This window comes from Panthera uncia, chromosome D4 (assembly GCF_023721935.1).
Source record: "Panthera uncia isolate 11264 chromosome D4, Puncia_PCG_1.0, whole genome shotgun sequence".
Taxonomy (NCBI): Eukaryota; Metazoa; Chordata; class Mammalia; order Carnivora; family Felidae; genus Panthera; species Panthera uncia.
Window position 1 is genome coordinate 18,326,583 of NC_064807.1, and position 18,443 is coordinate 18,345,025.

An 18,443-nucleotide genomic window follows, 5' to 3' on the forward strand; every position below is an offset into this window, starting at 1 on the left:
GATTTGTGTGTCTGTTGCAGAAAACATCGTTGGGTCTTAGCTTTTTTAAAAACCTAACTTTTACACCCTCTGTCTCTGTTCAGTTTATGTTTACATTAATTGCAATTACAACTGCCTAACTTTTTATTTTACTTTGTTTCTTTTTTTTAATGTTTATTCATTTTTTGAGAGAGAGAGAGGGGGCGGGGCAGAGAGAGAGGGAGACCGAGGATCCGAAACAGCCTCTACGCTGACTGTGGCAAGCCGACGAGGGGCTGGAGCTCACAAACCATGAGATTGTGACCTGAGTTGAAGTTGGATGCTCAGTTGACTGAGCTACCCAGGTGCCCCCTTTCAGTTTCTTTTTGTTTTCAATTTCAGCTTTTCTTGAGATAAATTTTCTTTTGTTAAATTTTTTACATCATAATTATGGCCTAAAGTGGTCAACCTTAAGATGCATGCTCATGGTTATTACCTATGTTGATTTGTTAAACTTACTTAGATCACTGTTTTCCTACTACAAAAGACAAGTGCATTAGCACTTGCTCTAATCTCAAGATTTTGAGCACATAACTCTTTATAGAATATATATATTTTTTTAATGTTTATTTACTTTTGAGACAGAGAGAGACAGAGCATGAAAGGGGGAGGGGCAGAGAGAGAGGCAGGCACAGAATCGGAAGCAGGCTCCAGGCTCTGAGCCATCAGCCCAGAGCCCGACGCGGGGCTCGAACTCACGGACAGTGAGATCGTGACCTGAGCTGAAGTCGGACGCTCAACCGACTGAGCCACCCAGGCGCCCCGAGCACGTAACTCTTTAAAAAGATGCGGTGTTTATTTGTAAACATAAAGCATGCATTTTTAAGCCAAGTCTACCAGAAAATAGGCTTGAGGGTATTCAGAGTGCATCATTTTTTGTCTTCTCCGTTCCTCATGGGAAATATGCTTCGGTGAAGTATTGCTGCTCTTTTGACTCTCCTATGTAAGTTCCTGCTAGGTTGCAAAAGCCCTGGGTGGTAACATTCTAAGCCTCTTACAGCCTTGATCCTGTCTCATGTCTAGTTCCATTAATTACCTCTTAGGGTTGAATAAAATGGACTTAACAAGCTAATGCACTCGGCTTTAACATCCCGGTTCTCCTGCTTTGCTGCAAGTCATGTCATGATGATGAGTGTGACACATGAACAGTCTCATTGAAATGTGTGAAGCCATCAGTCTGGTTAGGGCTTATCACAGAAGGACAGGGTTTACAGAACAGTTTAGACAATGCTGGTTCTCCTTGTCTGTCCTCCAGCTCTTTTGTTTCTGCTCATGTTGTCTGGTCTTCTCTCACGGTACTTTGCCTCTTGTTTGTTTTTAGTTTGGATTCCAGATCGCTGATGCCCCTGTTGTTCCTTAAGATTTTGAGCCTATTTCCTAACGTAAACCTCAGATAATCCTTTGACTTTTGTACTCTTATTTGACTTCCAGGACTTTGGATTCATACATGACCTGATTCAACCTTTGTGTGTACTTTGGCTACTGCTTAATTACCGAATGGTGTGCACAACCTGATTATGACTTTTAGGAACTGAATGTACCCTTTGTTTTAAACCAATCACTTGCTTCTCAGGTCAGCTTACATGCTGACTTTTCAACCCTCCTCCGGATCTCTGGACCACATTGAAGCCCCTTTGCCAACCCTCCACTTACCATACCTCTTCAACTTAGCACCCTTCACTGCTTGTATCCACAGTGCCCAGAGGTGGTGACCCATCTCTAAGTTGGCAGTTGATGGCTGTTTAGCCGAGCAACCCAACAGCCAGAGCGTTGTGGAAAGAGATTTAAGTTTATTCTGATGGGTTTATTAAAATGATGAAATCTTTATTATGAAATCTTTTTAAGAAAAATAAATGTTTGTAATATATGTTTCAGTGTATTCCCTTTTGGCCTGAGGATGCTTCTAATGCGCTGCTTGTTCAAGTTGAAAGAAATCAAGGCCCTCCCAAAAAGATACATTTTAACAAGCAAGAAAATTGTATTTTATTGCGTCTGGATGACGAGGTGGGTGGTGTGTGTGTGCACATGTGTGTGTGATTAGAGAAGCTATTATATACTTACTAGTAATTTTATTTGTCTGATTTTTTTTTCCCTTTCACCAAAATGAACAAACATTGCTTTTTTGTAAAAGGAGAACGTACTAAAAGGAAACGGAGACATAAAACAATTTAATTGTTAAGCCGGAAGTTAGAGTGCCCAGAATGCTATAACGTACCATGTCTGGAATTTGACCCATCTGTACATACTGATGTACTGATGGTTCCTGGTTTCCCACACATGCAGTAGAGAATCCTGAACTGCTTTCTTAATCATCAAAAGTGTATTAAGTTATGAACAGTCTTATTAAACGTTTTCGGTTAATATTCTTTGGAAAATGGTCACATAAGGGAATATTTTCTTTTTTCTTTTGCTAGCTTGGAGGTGTTATAGCAGAGGTTAATTTGGCCGAACATTCTACAGTTATTCGATTTTCAGATTATCATGATGGAGCAGCTACATTCCTGTTAATAAATCACACCAAGAGTGACATTGTTCAGTACAACCAAAGGTAAGAAGATTATCACACAGTGACTTTATGATGATTTCTTAACAACATAGCACTGATAATGCCATTACAGCTATGTAAAACAGTGTTCTCATTTTTAAAAAAAGGTATACTGGCATATAAAGGGGTAAAACTGACATAATGTCTATAATTTACTTTTTTAAAATTGTGGTGTAATTGACCTATACATGGTACTAGTTTCAGGAACACAACATCACGATACAGTATTTGTCTATGTACAAATGAGTCTAGCTGACACCCATCACCACATGGAGTTACAAATTCTTTTTCTTCTGATGAGATTTACTTCTTCTGATTTCTTCTCCTGATAAGATTTACTCTCTTCTCAACCTTCAAATGTACAGTGCAGTATTATTAACTATAGTCTCCAGGCTGTGCAGTCCATCCCCATGACCTGTTTTACCACTGGGAAGCTGGCATCTTTTGACCACCTTCACCTACTTTATCCACACCCTATCCCCACCCTAACAGCCACCCCTCTTTTCTTTTTATCTACACGTTTATATTTTTCTGTTGTTTAATGGTTGTGTTTTTGGCTTTTTAGATCCCTTACGTAAATGAATACAGTATTTGTCTTTTTCTGACTTATTTCACCTGACATCATGCCCTCGAGGTTGTCACAAATGGCAAGATTTCCTCCTTCTTTGCGGATGAATAATAATCTTTTGTGTTTATACACCATAGTTTCTCTATCCATCGATGGACACATACATTGTTTTCATGTCTTGGCTATTGTAAATAATGTTGTGGTGACATGGGGATGCCTGTATCTTCTTGAATTAGTGTTTTTATTTCCTTTGGATAAATACCCAGAAGTGGAATAGCTAGATCTTATTATATAGTTATATTTTCAATTTTTTCAGGAACCTTCATACTACTTTCCACAGCGGCTGCACCAATTTACATGCCCACCAGCAGTACAGTCAGTAGTGTTCTTTTCTCCACATCATCAGCAGCACTTAATTTCTTTTCTTGTCTTTTTGATAATAGCCATTCTAATAGGTATGAGGTGACAGCTCACTGCGGCTTTGATTTGCATTTCTCTGATAATTAGTGGCATAGATTACTTTCAAATGCTTCAAAAAAAGAAAAATGAAAGAACTGAAGCAAGTATGGCAAATTTGGTCATTGTAGAATCTGGCAAAGAAATGTCAGGGTTTATTACAAGAACTTGGTTTTTCACATTTTTCTTATTTTTAATGAACATAATGTGAATATTGAAATGTCTGATTTTTGCAAAGAGTAGATACCTTCTTCTTGCTGACGGGTGTGGGAAGGGACTGGTACATTTCTAAGCTTCTTAAAGACTAGATTTAAATCTTGGTTTTCCAAGACTACTCTTAGTATCATTTGTTTCAGTTTGCTGTTTGTTTCTCTTACTGGTCCCAGGCTCTCAAATTCATTTTGTCTGCTTTTTTGTTTTCACCTGTCACTTCTCAGTGGGCCCATATCGGAGTTCACTTATGCTTTCCTTCCATTGCTTAAATGTATGCTTCTAACCACTGATTAAATCAGATAAGCATTGAGTCTAGAGCCCAAGACTGGACTGGCAAATATCTAGAACTCCTCCTGCCCTATCAGTTCTCTCATTTGTGGAATAAGTTGAGAGAGAGGAAGCCTGTTTTTTTATGATTATCCACATTATTAAAAAAAATATTTGATCAAAGCTGACAAAAAGAAATAGAAACGATTTCTCATTTGCCCTTCAATCCGTGTACCCTCAAGTAGCCTTGCCCATACAGTGTTAATAGAATTAAAATCTACAGAGAATGACTTGAGTATCTCCTTTATCCATTAAAGAATGGTGTATGTCTGGTAACATTCTAGACCCATACACAGGAGCAAAGTTAGTAATTCCTTATATGCTGTGAACGGCGTAGGGCATCACAGTTTAATTCTCTGACAACTGGTTGAGTCTGGCTGAAGCTGAATAGAGACTTCTCAGGCTTGTCCTGTGGCTTTGCCCTTGCAATTATCTCTATCCAGTTCAGGTATAAAGTGTTTAGAAATCTTATCTACTGCACTGTTGTAATTATAAAAGTAAGTGATCCTATATTGAAATTCTGATAGCTAAATTAATTGCAGTCTTCATGGAAATTTATAAAATTAATAATCTGCAGTAATGAACACTGGATTTAAACTTAGAATTATTTGAAGTAGTTATTAAATCAAGAACCTCAGACTTTGGTTTAATATTGAATCCAGAGTCCTGTGTGCCAGTGATCCCCAAATCTTTACTCCAACATAGACTTCTCTTGAGCTTCAGGCTGCCACCTCCTCCTAATTATCAAATAACTAATAGTTCTAATAGTCTCATAATTAATAGTATCACATAATTAATAAATCACATAGTTAAGCTATTTTTTAAAGATCTCCTCTTGTCTAATCTTTCCCTTAATTATCCTAGCTCAGCCTCCCCACATTTCTTATTCAAGTAGATTTTTTTTTTATCTGCATCTCTGTAGCCTTGTCCCTACTAAACCCTCATTTGCCACCAGAGGTAGGTTTCCAAAAATACTAAATATAATCCTGTCTCTCTTGTTTAAAGTTTTTTAGTGACTTACCATATCTTTTACAGTAAAATTTGTTTCGAGGCTACCTTTCTAAACATTTCTCTTTCCCTGTATTTAGGACCAGTTGAAGTCTTTGTTTCTTGAATCCCCTGGGTCCCTTCCATAGGTTTTCACCTTTTTGGTACTCCTTTCTGCCAGAAAAACTCTCACTGCCGGTGATCTCTTCCCTCACTACCTTAATCTATACACCCAGTTTTTTGTTTGTTTGTTTTTTTAAATTTTTTTTAATGTTTATTTGTTTTTTGAGAGAGAGACAGTTCACAAGCCAGGGAGGGGCAGAGAGAGAGGGAGACACAGAATCTGACATCTAGTTTCCAGGCTCTGAGCTGTCAGCACAGAGTCCCCTGCGGGGCTCCAACCCACAAACCAGGAGATCATGACCTGGGCCAAAGTCGGATGCTTAACCAACTGAGGCACCCAAGTGCTTCTCTGCACCCAGTTTTCAATTGTACCTTTACATATGTAGATTAAAGCATTTGTCACATTGCGTTGTCTTGTGAGTTTAAAACTGTGTGCCTGTGCATGTGTAGTTAACATTCTGAGGACTGTGGTTACTTTATTTTCTTTGAATTACAGTTTCCTATCTAAGGTAAATTTGAGATGACGTTTTTTGTAAAGAATATTCTTCAGTGAGTTAAACAGATTAAAATTTGTATGAATTAAAAGCATTTCTAAATATTTTAAACTAAGTTTATCCTGTTTACATTTACATTTGATTTTTTTTTTTTTTTCATGGAATAAACAAAAACTATAAGCCTGTTGTCTCCTCTGCTTTTCCTCTCTTGGCTTTGCTGTTTGTTGTTACTACTATGGTTGTTTCCTGCATATAAAAATTATAACTGTCAATTTTTTTAATTCCATAGAAAAATTGTGAGAAAACCATGATCCTGAAATCCCAACACTGTCAACATTTTGATACATTTCTTTACACACTATTTTACTGTGTATCTGTGTATTTATTATCTGTGTATTTCTGAATCTCTTGTTTTTATTAGCATTGTGAGCATATGCTCACATATAGTTTGCTTTAAAACACCATTTTTACTGCACGATATTCCATCATTTAGATGCACTATAACTAAATACTTTTACTGAGAATTTTGGTTATTGTCTAATTGTATAATTTTTTAATAAAGATCTTTAACCCATGAGACAGAGATAGAGCATGAACGGGGGAGGGTCAGAGAGAGAGGGAGACACAGAATCTGAAGCAAGCTCCAGGCTCTGATATGTCAGCACAGAGCCCGACGTGGGGCTCGAACCCACGGACCACGAAGATCATGACCTGAGCCGAAATCGGCCGGTTAACCGACTAAGCCACCCAGGCTCCCCTAGTCCTTCTAATAACTAAATTAAGATTCCTTGCTATTTTTTTGTTATATGGATTATTTTCTTCTCGTGATGATTTGGAAAATACATGTTTTGTTTTGTTTTTCTCTTGAAGATTTCAGTGCATTTTAAATTTTGAGAGTGAAACAATATCTTCTAATTTACCCATCAAAATATGGAATACTTGGGGCGCCTGGGTGGCGCAGTCGGTTAAGCGTCCGACTTCAGCCAGGTCACGATCTCGCGGTCTGTGAGTTCGAGCCCCGCGTCAGGCTCTGGGCTGATGGCTCGGAGCCTGGAGCCTGTTTCCGATTCTGTGTCTCCCTCTCTCTCTGCCCCTCCCCCGTTCATGCTCTGTCTCTCTCTGTCCCAAAAATAAATAAAAAACGTTGAAAAAAAAATTAAAAAAAAAATATGGAATACTTTTGTATTTTCAGCTTTTTCCAAATTCCCAGTTTCTTCTGCATATAATTTAGAATTTTTGACTGAAATTAATATGAAATGATTAGTTTTTTAAAAATGTGTTTACTCAGGGCTTTTTGGGGGCATTTGACAAGTTTATTTGACTAGTTGCTTAATATTTTTACATCCCAAGTCTTTTTTTTAAGTTTTATTTATTTAAGTATATGTATCCAATGTGGGGCTCAAACTCATGACCCTGAGATGAAGAGCCAGACAGACGCTTTTCCAAATGAGCCGGTCAGGTGCTCCTACATCTCAATTCCCAGATTTTATTTTGAGCCATCCCTGGCTTGGTTGGAAAAAGTCTTAGAGTTAGTTTTTCAGAAAAGGTTTGTGGATAATAATGTTATGCTATTACTTGTTCGAGAATGCCTTATTCTTGAAAATTAATGACAGTTTGACATGAAATTTTAAGTCCTAATCTCTTGTCTCAAAATTGTATAGACACTGCTTCATTGTTTTCTGGCATTTACCATTAGAGAAAAATGTGAGACCAGTCTTATTTTTATTCCTTTCTGAGTAACTGTGATTTTCCTCCATGTTTATGGGCAGGTTTCCCTCTATTTTCTTAAAAATTCAACATTTTACAAAGTTGTCTGGGATGATACTCTGTTTTAATTAATTTTGTACAATCCCCAGTCATGTAACCTGCAGAATCAGCTGCTTCTTCAGCTCAGAAAAGTACTATTCTGTTATTTCTTTGGTTCGTAACTTTTCCAGTTTTTTTTCTTTTTTCTTTCTGGGAATCATTTTGTGAGCTGATTGAATTTCTTAGATTTACATGCCATGTCATAAGATTTTTTAAAAAATAATTCAGCTGTCTTGTTTTTGCCAGAATATGACCAGTACTTAGGGAAGAGTTACCAATTAAATTCTCTCAGATTTAGTATAGATAATAGTTGGAATAATTTTCTCCGACAGTTCATTTTGTTAAAACAAAAGTTCACAAAGAAGGTTCAAAAACGTGAAAATCTTTATTTTCTAAGTAAGACAAATCTTTTCCTGGAATATTCTCATTATTTTCTTAGAAAACTTGTTTTTCATTGTAGAAGGAAAAAATTTCAATCTACTGTTAATCAGAACTATTACAAATCTCACTGGAGTCAGAATTATTTTGGGTTCTTTATATATTCATATATTTGCACTTAATCCATATTTTTACTATTTTTGGCAGTTCTCTCAGTGAAATAGAAGATTCCCTCCCTCCTGGAAAAGCAGTATTTTATACATGGGCTGATCCAGTGGGCTCTAGAAAGCTGAAGTGGAGATGTGGAAAAAGCCACGGTGAAGTAACACAAAAGGATGTACGTATTGGGTTGAGCATTATGGTGTTCTCAGCAGCCTTCTTTTTTGTTTTTTTGTTTGTTTTTAATTTTTTTAAAGGTATTCTCTGTCAGCCTTGCTAGTTTTAAGGACTGTTTTGTGTCTGTACTTCTAAACAAACTGCGAAAGATTTTAAAAGCAGCATTCAAACTTGAATGAAAAATGTTGAAGATCGGAAGGGGTCCTATTTTGTCTACATCATTATTCGCTGCTGGTATGTTATAAAAGGTAAACTGGGGTTGGGTCGGTGCTTTCAGCATTCGCCTCATGACCAGATACATTATCTGTAATGAGGTTTTAGGTCAGTGTGGCTTCTGTGAGCGTCATTTAGGGAGGGATCCATGGAAGAATTTGTTTTTGAGTGTTTTTTTTATAATGGTAACGTGATGTGTAAACATTTCCCAGTAACATTTTGAATGACTTTCAGAAATTTTTATTAAAATTTTATTACTCTTTCAAAATTCATCTTAATTTGACCCCTACTCCAATGTCTTTTTTCTTAGCACTGATTATTATTTTTTATCGATGGGCCAGAGGTTATCTCACTCTCATCTTAGAGGGAAAACTGAATCATTAATCGTTTATTATAGGCTTGGTTTTGCTTAATAGTCTGTATCAAATTAAGGCAGTTGCCTTCTATTCTTAGTTTATAAAAATATGTGAGTGTTTGTATGAAGGAATGAATATTGAAATTTTTTTTAAAGGTTATCCATTTATTTTGAGAGAGACCACACACACACACACACACACACACACACACACTGACAAATGGGGGAGGGGCAGAGAGAAGGAGAGACAGAATCCCAAGCTGTCTCCACACCAAAAGTGCAGAGCCCAATGCAGGGCTCGAACTCATGAACTGTTGAATCATGACCTGAGCCGAGATCAAGAGTTGGATGCTCAACCAACTGAGCCACCCAGGTGCCCCATGAGTATTGAATTTTTATCAGTTGTTACACTTTTAATTTTTTTCTTTAAAGAGATAACTGGACTTAATCATATTTGGTGGGGGGATGAATTATGTGGTTATTTTTTTAAATATTAGACTAACCTTGCGTTTCTGGAATTGGCTTGCTAATGTTTTAATGTTTTACTTCTGCCTGTATTCACAAGAGAGTACTGTCTGTACTAGATTTTGATGTTAAAGTTTGCAGACATCTAAAACATGTTTGGAAGCGCATGTTTCGCAATGAATGTGTGTAAGATGTGTATGCTTTCTTCCTTGAATGTTGGCTAGAATTCACCAGTGAAGCCAAGCCATCTCTGCCTGAAGTTGTTTTTGTAGGAAGGTTTTAAATTATGAATTCTCTTTTCTTACTGTATATAGGACAATCCAGTTTTCTACTTCTGCTTCTGTCATTTTAGTTAGAGGTTTTCTAAGAATGTGTTTTATTTCATATGATTTTCTGATAATATTGATTACAATATTTTTATATCCATTTTTTATCTTTTTAATATTTACAGTGATTCTCTTGTTAATTCTTGGTATAGATTATTTGTGCTTTAATTCCTTTTTCCTCAATAAGTTTTACTTAGGATTTATCAGTTTTATTCTTAGTTATGTTTTTTTTAATCAGAAAACCATTGTTTTGCTCTTTTGATGATCTCTGTTGCACATTTGTGTTCATTTTCACCAATTTCTTCTCTGATCTATATTCTTTCATCTTTCTTTGGTTTTAATTTGATAAATTTCTTTTAAATTCTTGGGATAGATAGCCATTAGTCTGCTCGTGCTGCCTTAACAAGGTACCTTAGACTGGGGGACTTAAACAACAGGCATGTATTTCCCACAGTTCAGGAGGCTTGAGGCCCGAGATCACACTGCCAATGTGGTGAGGTTCTGGTGAAGCTGGTGAGGACTCTTCTTGGCTTGCAGATGACGACCTTCTCACTGTGTCCCAACATAGTGGAGGAGAGAATGAGTGAGCTCTCTGGTGTCTCTTATAGGGATACTAATCCTGTTGGATCAGAACCCTAACATCTCCTTTATGATGTAATTTAACTTTACCTCCAAAAGGTCCTGTATCCAATAGAGTCACTTTGGAGGTTAGGACTTCAATATCATGAATTTGGGGGCGGGAGGGGACACCGTTGAGTTCATAGCAGACCACTAGATCATTGTTTTTCAGATTTTCCTGGCTTTTTTTGTTTTTTAAGAGAGAGCGTGAGCTGGGGAGAGGTGCAGAAGGAGAGAGAGAAAGAGAAGGAGAGAATCTTAAGCACACTGAGCATGGATCCCCAAACAAATCTGGATCCCACAACATTGGGATCATGACCTGATCTGAAATCGAAGTGGGACATTGAATTGACTGAGCCACCCATCCACACCACCCCCCCCACCCCAGATTTTCTTCACTTCTTATAGGAAGTCACTTAAAATCCCAGATTTGCCTCCAAAAACAGCATTAGTTTTATTTCACAAATTTTTACGTATTTTATATTTCCTGTCCTTTTGTTCAAAATTTCCTAAATTTCATTTATATATATTTAATATTTTGCTTCAAAAATATATTTTATATTTTGGTTTCATGGTTACTTAGGTCATTGCTTTATTTTTAAAAATATGGAAACTTGCTAATAATGTCTGTTGATTTCTAAATTCCACTGTGATTTGAGAACACACTCTGATTCAGTCCTCTGAAATTTATTGAGATAGATTTTGAAGACTAGCATGTAGTCAGTTTTTGTGAATATTTCATGTATATTTGAAAAGAATATGTATTCTGTGGTTGGTTACAATGTTTTGTATATGTCATTTTGTTCAAGTCTATTAATTTCTAAATCTTCTAGCTCATTAGTTTGTGTGTGTGTGTGTGTGTTTGCTTGTACATTACTGTGGAGTTGTATTCAAAATCTTCCATAGATATATACATTTATCTTCTTGTTTTGTTAAATATGGCTGTTATATTTTGAAACTATGTGATTAGGTTGATACAGATTTAGAATTGTTATATTTTCCTGGTAGATTGATCATTAGTATTTAGTCATGCATCATTAGTATATAATATTGCAATGCCTACCGTTCTGTCTTTGTTAGGTTTAAACATTTAAACTTAACAAAACTATCATAGGCCACAGTTTGCAACTGCCCACCTACTCAGAAGGATTCAGGCCAGGAGACCCAGTGTGCCAGCTGGGAACATCAGACATTTTCCACATCAGTTTAGGAAGCATTCTCTTTGGTTGGCTCAAATGACCATTTTGTTGTGATGGAACAAGGCTCACTTGGGTATGTTATGAGCCACTTTTGACTTATAAATGCTACTCCACAATAGCGGGTATCTCTTGTAACAGACCATGAGCATAGCTTACAGGTGTTCTGCAAGGAACATGTAGTTTTCATCATACTAAAAGAAACCTATAGCTTCCTATGATCTCACAACATGCATTCTTGACTTTCTAAAACCTGCTGTAAAATAATACTCGCACCAGTTTCCCAATAACATGAGGACTTTAAAACTCTTACTTCAAGGGCGCTTGGGTGGCTCACTTGGTTAAGCGTCAGACTCTTGATCTCAGGTCATGATCTCACAGTTCCTGAGACTGAGCCCCGCATCAACCTCTGCACTGAGCATGGAGCCTGCTTGGAATTCTGTCTCTTCCTCTCTCTCTGCCCCTCCCCTCCTCACTTATGTGCACACATTCTCTCTCTCTGTCTCTCTCTGTCTCTCTCTAACTCACTCACTTTAAAGAGACACCACAAAAACCTCTTACTCCATTTACCTCCTATCGTCTTACGGATTACTCTTACATGTTTTATTTCTAAATATATGTTAAATCCTATAAGACGTATTATTAATTGCTTTTTGCAATTAATGGTCCATTTATTTATTAAATATTTACTTATTTTGGGGAGAGTGCAAGCAGGGGTGGGGGGGAGAGAGGGACAGAAGATCTAAAGCAGGCTCTGTGCTGACAGGCTGACAGCGGTGAGCCCAATGTGGGACTTGAACTCCTGAACCACAACATCATGACTTGAGCCAAAGTTGGACACTCCACTGACTGAGCCACCCAGGTGCCCCGTCCAGTTATTTATTTATTTAAGTTTATTTTGAGAGAGATCAAGGGAGAGAGCATGAGCAGGAGTGGGGCAGAGAGGAGATAGAAAATCCTAAGCAGGCTTTGTGCCATCAATGCACAAACCATGAGATCATGACCTGAGCTGAGTTAAGGAGTTGGATGTTTAACCAACTGAGCCACCCAGGCTTCTCCCCTACTCCTTGTTTTTAAAGTTTATTTATTAACAATCCATTTAAATTAACTCATGTTTTCCTTTTTTTGATTTTTCATTCCAACCGATATCTCCATGTTGCCATTTGTGTTCATTTTTCTTCTTTGAGTATTTTTCTGATGCAGGTCAACAGCTGACAAATTCTCTTTCAGTTTCATTTGTCTGGAAATGTCTTTATTTTGGCCCTCCCCCCCTTTTTTTTTGATGGGATATTTTTGCTGGATGTCAGATTTCAAGGTTGGCCTTTCTGTTTTTTCTTCACCTAAGGACTCCAGTATTATGTAAATGTTAGACCTTTTTACCATCTCCCTTGTGATTTTCATGTTACGTTCTATATTGCTTCATCCTTTTGTCTCTGACCTTCAGTATGGATATTTTTTCCAACCTATTTTTGTACTTCTCTTGCAATGTCTAGACTCTTGAAGTCATCCATTGAATTAATTTTATTCATTGAAATGATCAGTTCTAGGATTTTTGCTGTGGAAGTTTTTTGTTTCAAAATTCTCTATCTTGTTACATAATTCCTTGATTATGTTAATCATAACTACTTGAAAGCCTGTCTGGTTGATCTCTTGTGGATGCTTTTAAATTTTCTCCTTTTTTCTTAGTTTTCACTCCTATCTATTCTTTATGCATGTTTAATTTTGTCTGTGTGCTGGACGTAGACAATTTAAGGCTCTGTACAGTGTTAGCTTTTTCTTGAGAAGCTATGGTTTTGCCTTTGTCAGGCGGCTAGTCTGGGAGGAGATTACCATACTCTAAGTGGGGGTTGAAGTGATTTGCATCTAGTCTTCAGTCCTTGAAAGGACTGGTCTACTTTGAGTTTACCCTGCTGCCTAGAATATAGCCCCTGGGGGACTCAACTAAAAGCGTAAGCTGTTGACCCCCTTTTTTTTCTTTTTTTTTCTTTTTTTTGGTGTGTCTGTACTCCAGTTTTAGTCTCTGCATTTCTATGAGGCTTCACAGTATTTTTCTCATTTTAACTTCTCAGTGTCTGCTTCTACTTATAGAAATGGCAGTTGACTTTTTGAGAAAGCAAGTCCAAATATAAAATTCATTTTTATTACCTTTCCTTCTCTTGCAGATCTTAATTCTCACTCCCTTGGTAGCTTTTATGTCTTTTCAGACATGTTTTCCTTTTTATATTTTGTCTGGCAAAAAGCCCTTGTTCTTAGCAAGAGGGTTGGGCCAAGACCACCTGCTCATCAATTTCTAAGGCAGTAAGTTATAGTAATTTTTCAAAATTAAACTTGTTAGTGTATGGGAATGTCATGGCATTTTGTGTATTGATTTTTGTATCCCGAAAACTCACTAAATTATTAATATTGATTACTTGTTTTTTATTTTTCTATATGGACAGTCATACACAAATAACAAGGGTTTTGTTTTTCCTTTTTTAATCTTTTCATTTTTAATTTCTTTTTGCCTTACTGGACTGGCCAGGATCTTTGTATACTACTGAAGTGGTGTTTGCACATATTTTTGCCTTCTATCTTACCTTAAATTACATGCCTTCAACATTTCACCTTTAAATATAATCTTTACCAAAATTTGGTATTTCCTTTTTTGGAGGACAGTTTGATAAGAGGTTTAAAAAGAACTTCTCAGGGCACCTAGGTGGTTCAGTTGGTTAAGTGTCTGACTTTGGCTCAGATCATGATCTCACAGTTCATAAATTCAAACCCTGCCTCAGGCTCTCTGTTGTCAGCTCACACCCTGCTTTGGATCCTCTGTCCCCTTCTCTCTCTGTCCTTCCCCTGCTTGCTCATGTGCATGCTTTCTCTTTCTCAAAAATAAAAATGAACATGAAAAAAAAATTCTCATCTCCTCTTTGTTTACTAAAGGTTTTTATTATGATTGGATTTTGAATTTTATAAAATGCTTTCTTCCAAATAGGTGCTATTTTATTTGCATAACATTTTCTTCTTGCTTTAGACATCCATCTTGAATCACTTTTTGTCAGTATTTCATTCCTCCTGTAGAATGTCCTTGAGTGAGTACTTGTTGATGGTGAAAGGTAGTAGTTACTGTCTCTAGGCATTTTTATTTTGTGCTCTTATGTTCACTGAAGGATATTTTTGCTGAGTAAGGAGTTCTGGGTTGAGTGTTATTTTCTCTTAGCATATTAATACATTTTTCCATTATCTTATGTGTTTCTATTGTGTCCAGCATAGGTTTTGTTTTGTTTTGCCTTGTTTTTTGTTTAATGTATTTGAGACGTCTGCCTATAATTGACCTAATTTTAATTTTTTTATTCCTGGGTATTAGAATTTTTTCAGGAAAAAATACTGTATTTTGATATAAATAATCTCATTTGACCCCTTAGCACTTTTGCATATTTATATCATAGTGATAGCTAAAGTTTATAAAGGTATATCTGAAACCCACTACAGAAAATTTGGAAATTTGGACTTCAGAATTATTTGGAAATAAATTAGTTTTCTTATTTCTCAATGTAGTTTTAATGCTATATGTTTTATTTTAGAAAGTATTATAAGTAGATGGACTCTTCCTGAGTATTGACTTCATGGTAACGCCAGTTTTTACTATCAGTGCATTATAACATGAATGTGTACATACTATGTGTTCTGCCCCCCCTCCATCCGTGGGGATTACATTCCAAGACCCCCAGTGGGTGCTTGAAACCACTGCTCATACCAAACCCTGTATAAACCATGTTTTTCCTAGGTATATAGGCCTATGACAAAATTTAATTTACAAATTAAGCACAGTAAGAGATTAACAGCATAAACTAGTAAAATGAAACAATTATTTACTGTAATAAAAGTCATATGAATGTGGTCCCTCTCTCTCTCAAAATATCTTGTGCTCTACTTCTTATGATGATGTGAGATGATAAAATACATACATGATACAATGAAATGGAAGATGTAGGCAGTGTAACATAGTATTAGATTACTGCTATTGACCTTCTGACCATATGTCAGAAGGAGAATCATCTGCTTCTAATACACGGTTGACCACAGGTAACTGAAACTGTGGAAAGCAAAGCCACAGAGAAGGGGGACTACTGTATATTAAAATCTCCTGTTAATCAGAATATTCACTAGAATACTGACTAGAAATTCATGGCTCACTGTTAATTATTAGAATTTGCTGTATTCATCTTGTCATTGAACCTCAAGACCCTGATAACAACACAGTGCTTATGTATAAGGGCCTCCTGCAGAATTAACCCTGTGATGAATATCTCTGCTTTGTAGAGCATGCAACTGAAGTCTCAGGCATTTTTTATCCTATTTCATTCAGCTCGGTAAGGAAATACAAATTTCTGACTGAACAACTTGTTAACATATAACACATTGATTAATCTTAAAGCAGAGAAAATAATACTTTTTGTTATTGATTAGCCTGTAAGGAAGACTATTTAGATTTTATTAAGATGTTCAAAGAATAGTTGATCTATCTTCTTGATTAATAACTTCATGATAATAATGACAGGAGCTAACATCAAATGATTTTAATTATGTAAATTTCCAAATGTTACACAATATTAATTCATTTAGTTTATTCAGTTCTTTGAAAGAGCTGCTGTCACCATTCTCATTTTTCAGTTGTAGAATCTAGATTTCCTGTTGGTTAAGAGCAAACTCTAATTTTTTATTTTTTGGTTGTTTTGTTTTAGGATATGATGACACCTATAAATTTGGGGAAAAAGACCATTTATTTAGTTTCATTCTTTGAAGGCTTACAGCGCATTATTTTATTCACTGAAGATCCAAGGGTATTTAAAGCAACATATGAAAGTGAGAAAGCAGAGTTAGCGGAGCAAGAAATTGTGTTGGCCTTACAAGATGTTGGAATTTCCCTCGTCAACAATTACACAAAGCAAGAAGTAGCCTATATTGGCATTACAAGGTTAGATGCATTAAAATTTGGATAAAATTAAATGATTAGTTCTTAATAAGAATGGTGACTGTGAAACCTAAAATAATGTAAAGTTTTGTAAAAATGCTTTTGAGATTATTTTCTTTACCTTTTGAGATAAAGATATATCAGAAATCACTTTTATAAATCCTGTATTGTGTTGATGATTCTCTCACCTTTCCAAAAAGTTATATTTATTTAGCTTATCAAAGGTATACCTTATGTAACGTCATAAGGAAGAATTTAATTTTCCATTACCACCCACCACAGTGTAAGATACAGGATAGATCCTCCATAAATAGTTGTTGGAGGAATAAAGCCAATCACTTTTTAATTTGACCTTGACACTTTAAGATATAATACAGTGATACTGAATTTATCATTTCCCCTGTAAGTCATCTTAGAGTAAAACTTATTCTTTCCTTTATTCCTTTAATATTCCTGTTCATAAGTACCTCAAGTAAAATTAATCTGTATATATTTGTATATATTAGTGCCTGATTTGAGAGCATTTCTAGATTTCCAGCAGGAAAGTGTAGTTTTGACCTTGACTTAAACTCTCAAATAAACATACACATTAAAGGTAATTGGTACAGATTTAAATTTGTTTTTCTATATAAATTCATCTAGAAATGCCCTTGATTTTTCAATGAATGGAATCCATGCCATTTAAAAAGGAATATTAAAAACTATTTTCTTAAGAATTTTTATTCCCCAAAAATGTGTTTATTTGTTAAGTGCTGTGCTACATTGTGTGAATGCAAAGGGGGATAATACATGATTCTACCATTCTGCTTAAGTGAATACAAATTTTAGAGGGAATTGATAGAATTATTAAATAACTTACATACTTAAACAGGGTGAAGTAACTTTAGAATATTTCTATTCTGTACACAGGTCTCTCAGCAATTTTTCAGTAAATTATTTGTTCCATGCTCTCTTAGATTACTGTTTCATACTTTGTCTTGTTTTAAAACCCCATTCTCTCTCTCATCTTGCTGCTTTGTATCCCATTTCACTGAGAAAATTAATGAAAAGGAAACTTCCAGCGACCTACCCCTCCAAAAATCACAGCTTCCTACCCATGAGCATTTCTTCCCCATGTCCTATACCAACATCTTCTCCACAGTAATTATACTAATACATGTGCTACTATTTAAAAATGTTTCAACTTTGCACTCTTTTCCATTTCTTTTTGCCTTCTTGAGGCATTGATCCAGCAATTCTCTTCTTTCTCCTATGTAATAATTTTTGGGTCTCTATTGGATTATTCCCATCAGTATTAGTTACTTCAAATTAAAAAATTCTCTTGAGCCTACTTTCCCTGCTACCTACTGTGCATTTCTTGCTTTCCATTTATAGCCAAACTCGTCAAAAGTGTCATCTGGTAAAAAAAAAAAAAAAAAAAAAAAAAAAAATGTGTAATATACTCATTATTTCCTAATTCGTTTCTTACCCATTTTTTTAACCACTGCCAACAGGATTTTACTTTCAACACACCATGAAACTGATCTTGTCAAGATCACCAGAGACCTATGTATTGCCAGGTCCAGTGTAATTCCTAGTCCTCTTGTTGCTTAAGTTTGTAACACTTACACAGATCCCTTTTCTCTCTCTCTCTCTCTCTCTCTCTCTCTCTCTCTCTCTCTCTTTTATTAATGTGGTTTAAAAACTTTTTTTTTTTCATTTATTTATTTTGAGAGAGAGAGAGGGAATACAAATGGGGGAGGGGCAGAGAGAGAGAATCCCAAGCAGTCTCTGCGCTGTCAGCCTGGAGTCTGACATGGGGCTCCATCTCATGAATTGTGAGATCATGACATGAGCCGGAATCAAGACTCAGTCGCTTAACGGACTGAGCACCCAGGCGCCCCAAATGTGGTTTTATTAAAGCACAGAAAGAACTGCCACACAGATCCCTTCTTGAGAGTTTTCTTTGACTTGACTTCCAGGATACCTCCCCATCCTTGTTTTTCTTTCTTTGCCAAAATTCTCCATCTCATGTGTTGATTCCTGGTTTTCTCAACTGCTTAATATTGGGTTCCCTGAAGCTCTC

At 36.1% G+C, this 18,443-nt stretch overlaps 1 protein-coding gene across 9 annotated transcripts in view; it reads left to right on the forward strand.

Moving 5' to 3' along the window:
• Nucleotides 1–18,443, forward strand: part of VPS13A (vacuolar protein sorting 13 homolog A) — a 257,663-nt gene that overhangs the window by 190,593 nt on the left and 48,627 nt on the right. For all 9 annotated transcript variants that reach the window (XR_007458693.1, XM_049633783.1, XM_049633762.1 and 6 more), the window contains 4 exons: nt 1,894–2,022; nt 2,433–2,566; nt 8,123–8,252; nt 16,149–16,381. Coding sequence is in view for 8 of the 9 variants with exons in the window: in XM_049633783.1 (XP_049489740.1) it covers nt 1,894–2,022; nt 2,433–2,566; nt 8,123–8,252; nt 16,149–16,381 (626 nt within the window). In the remaining variant the exon portion in view is untranslated. The remainder of the gene's footprint in view (nt 1–1,893; nt 2,023–2,432; nt 2,567–8,122; nt 8,253–16,148; nt 16,382–18,443) is intronic.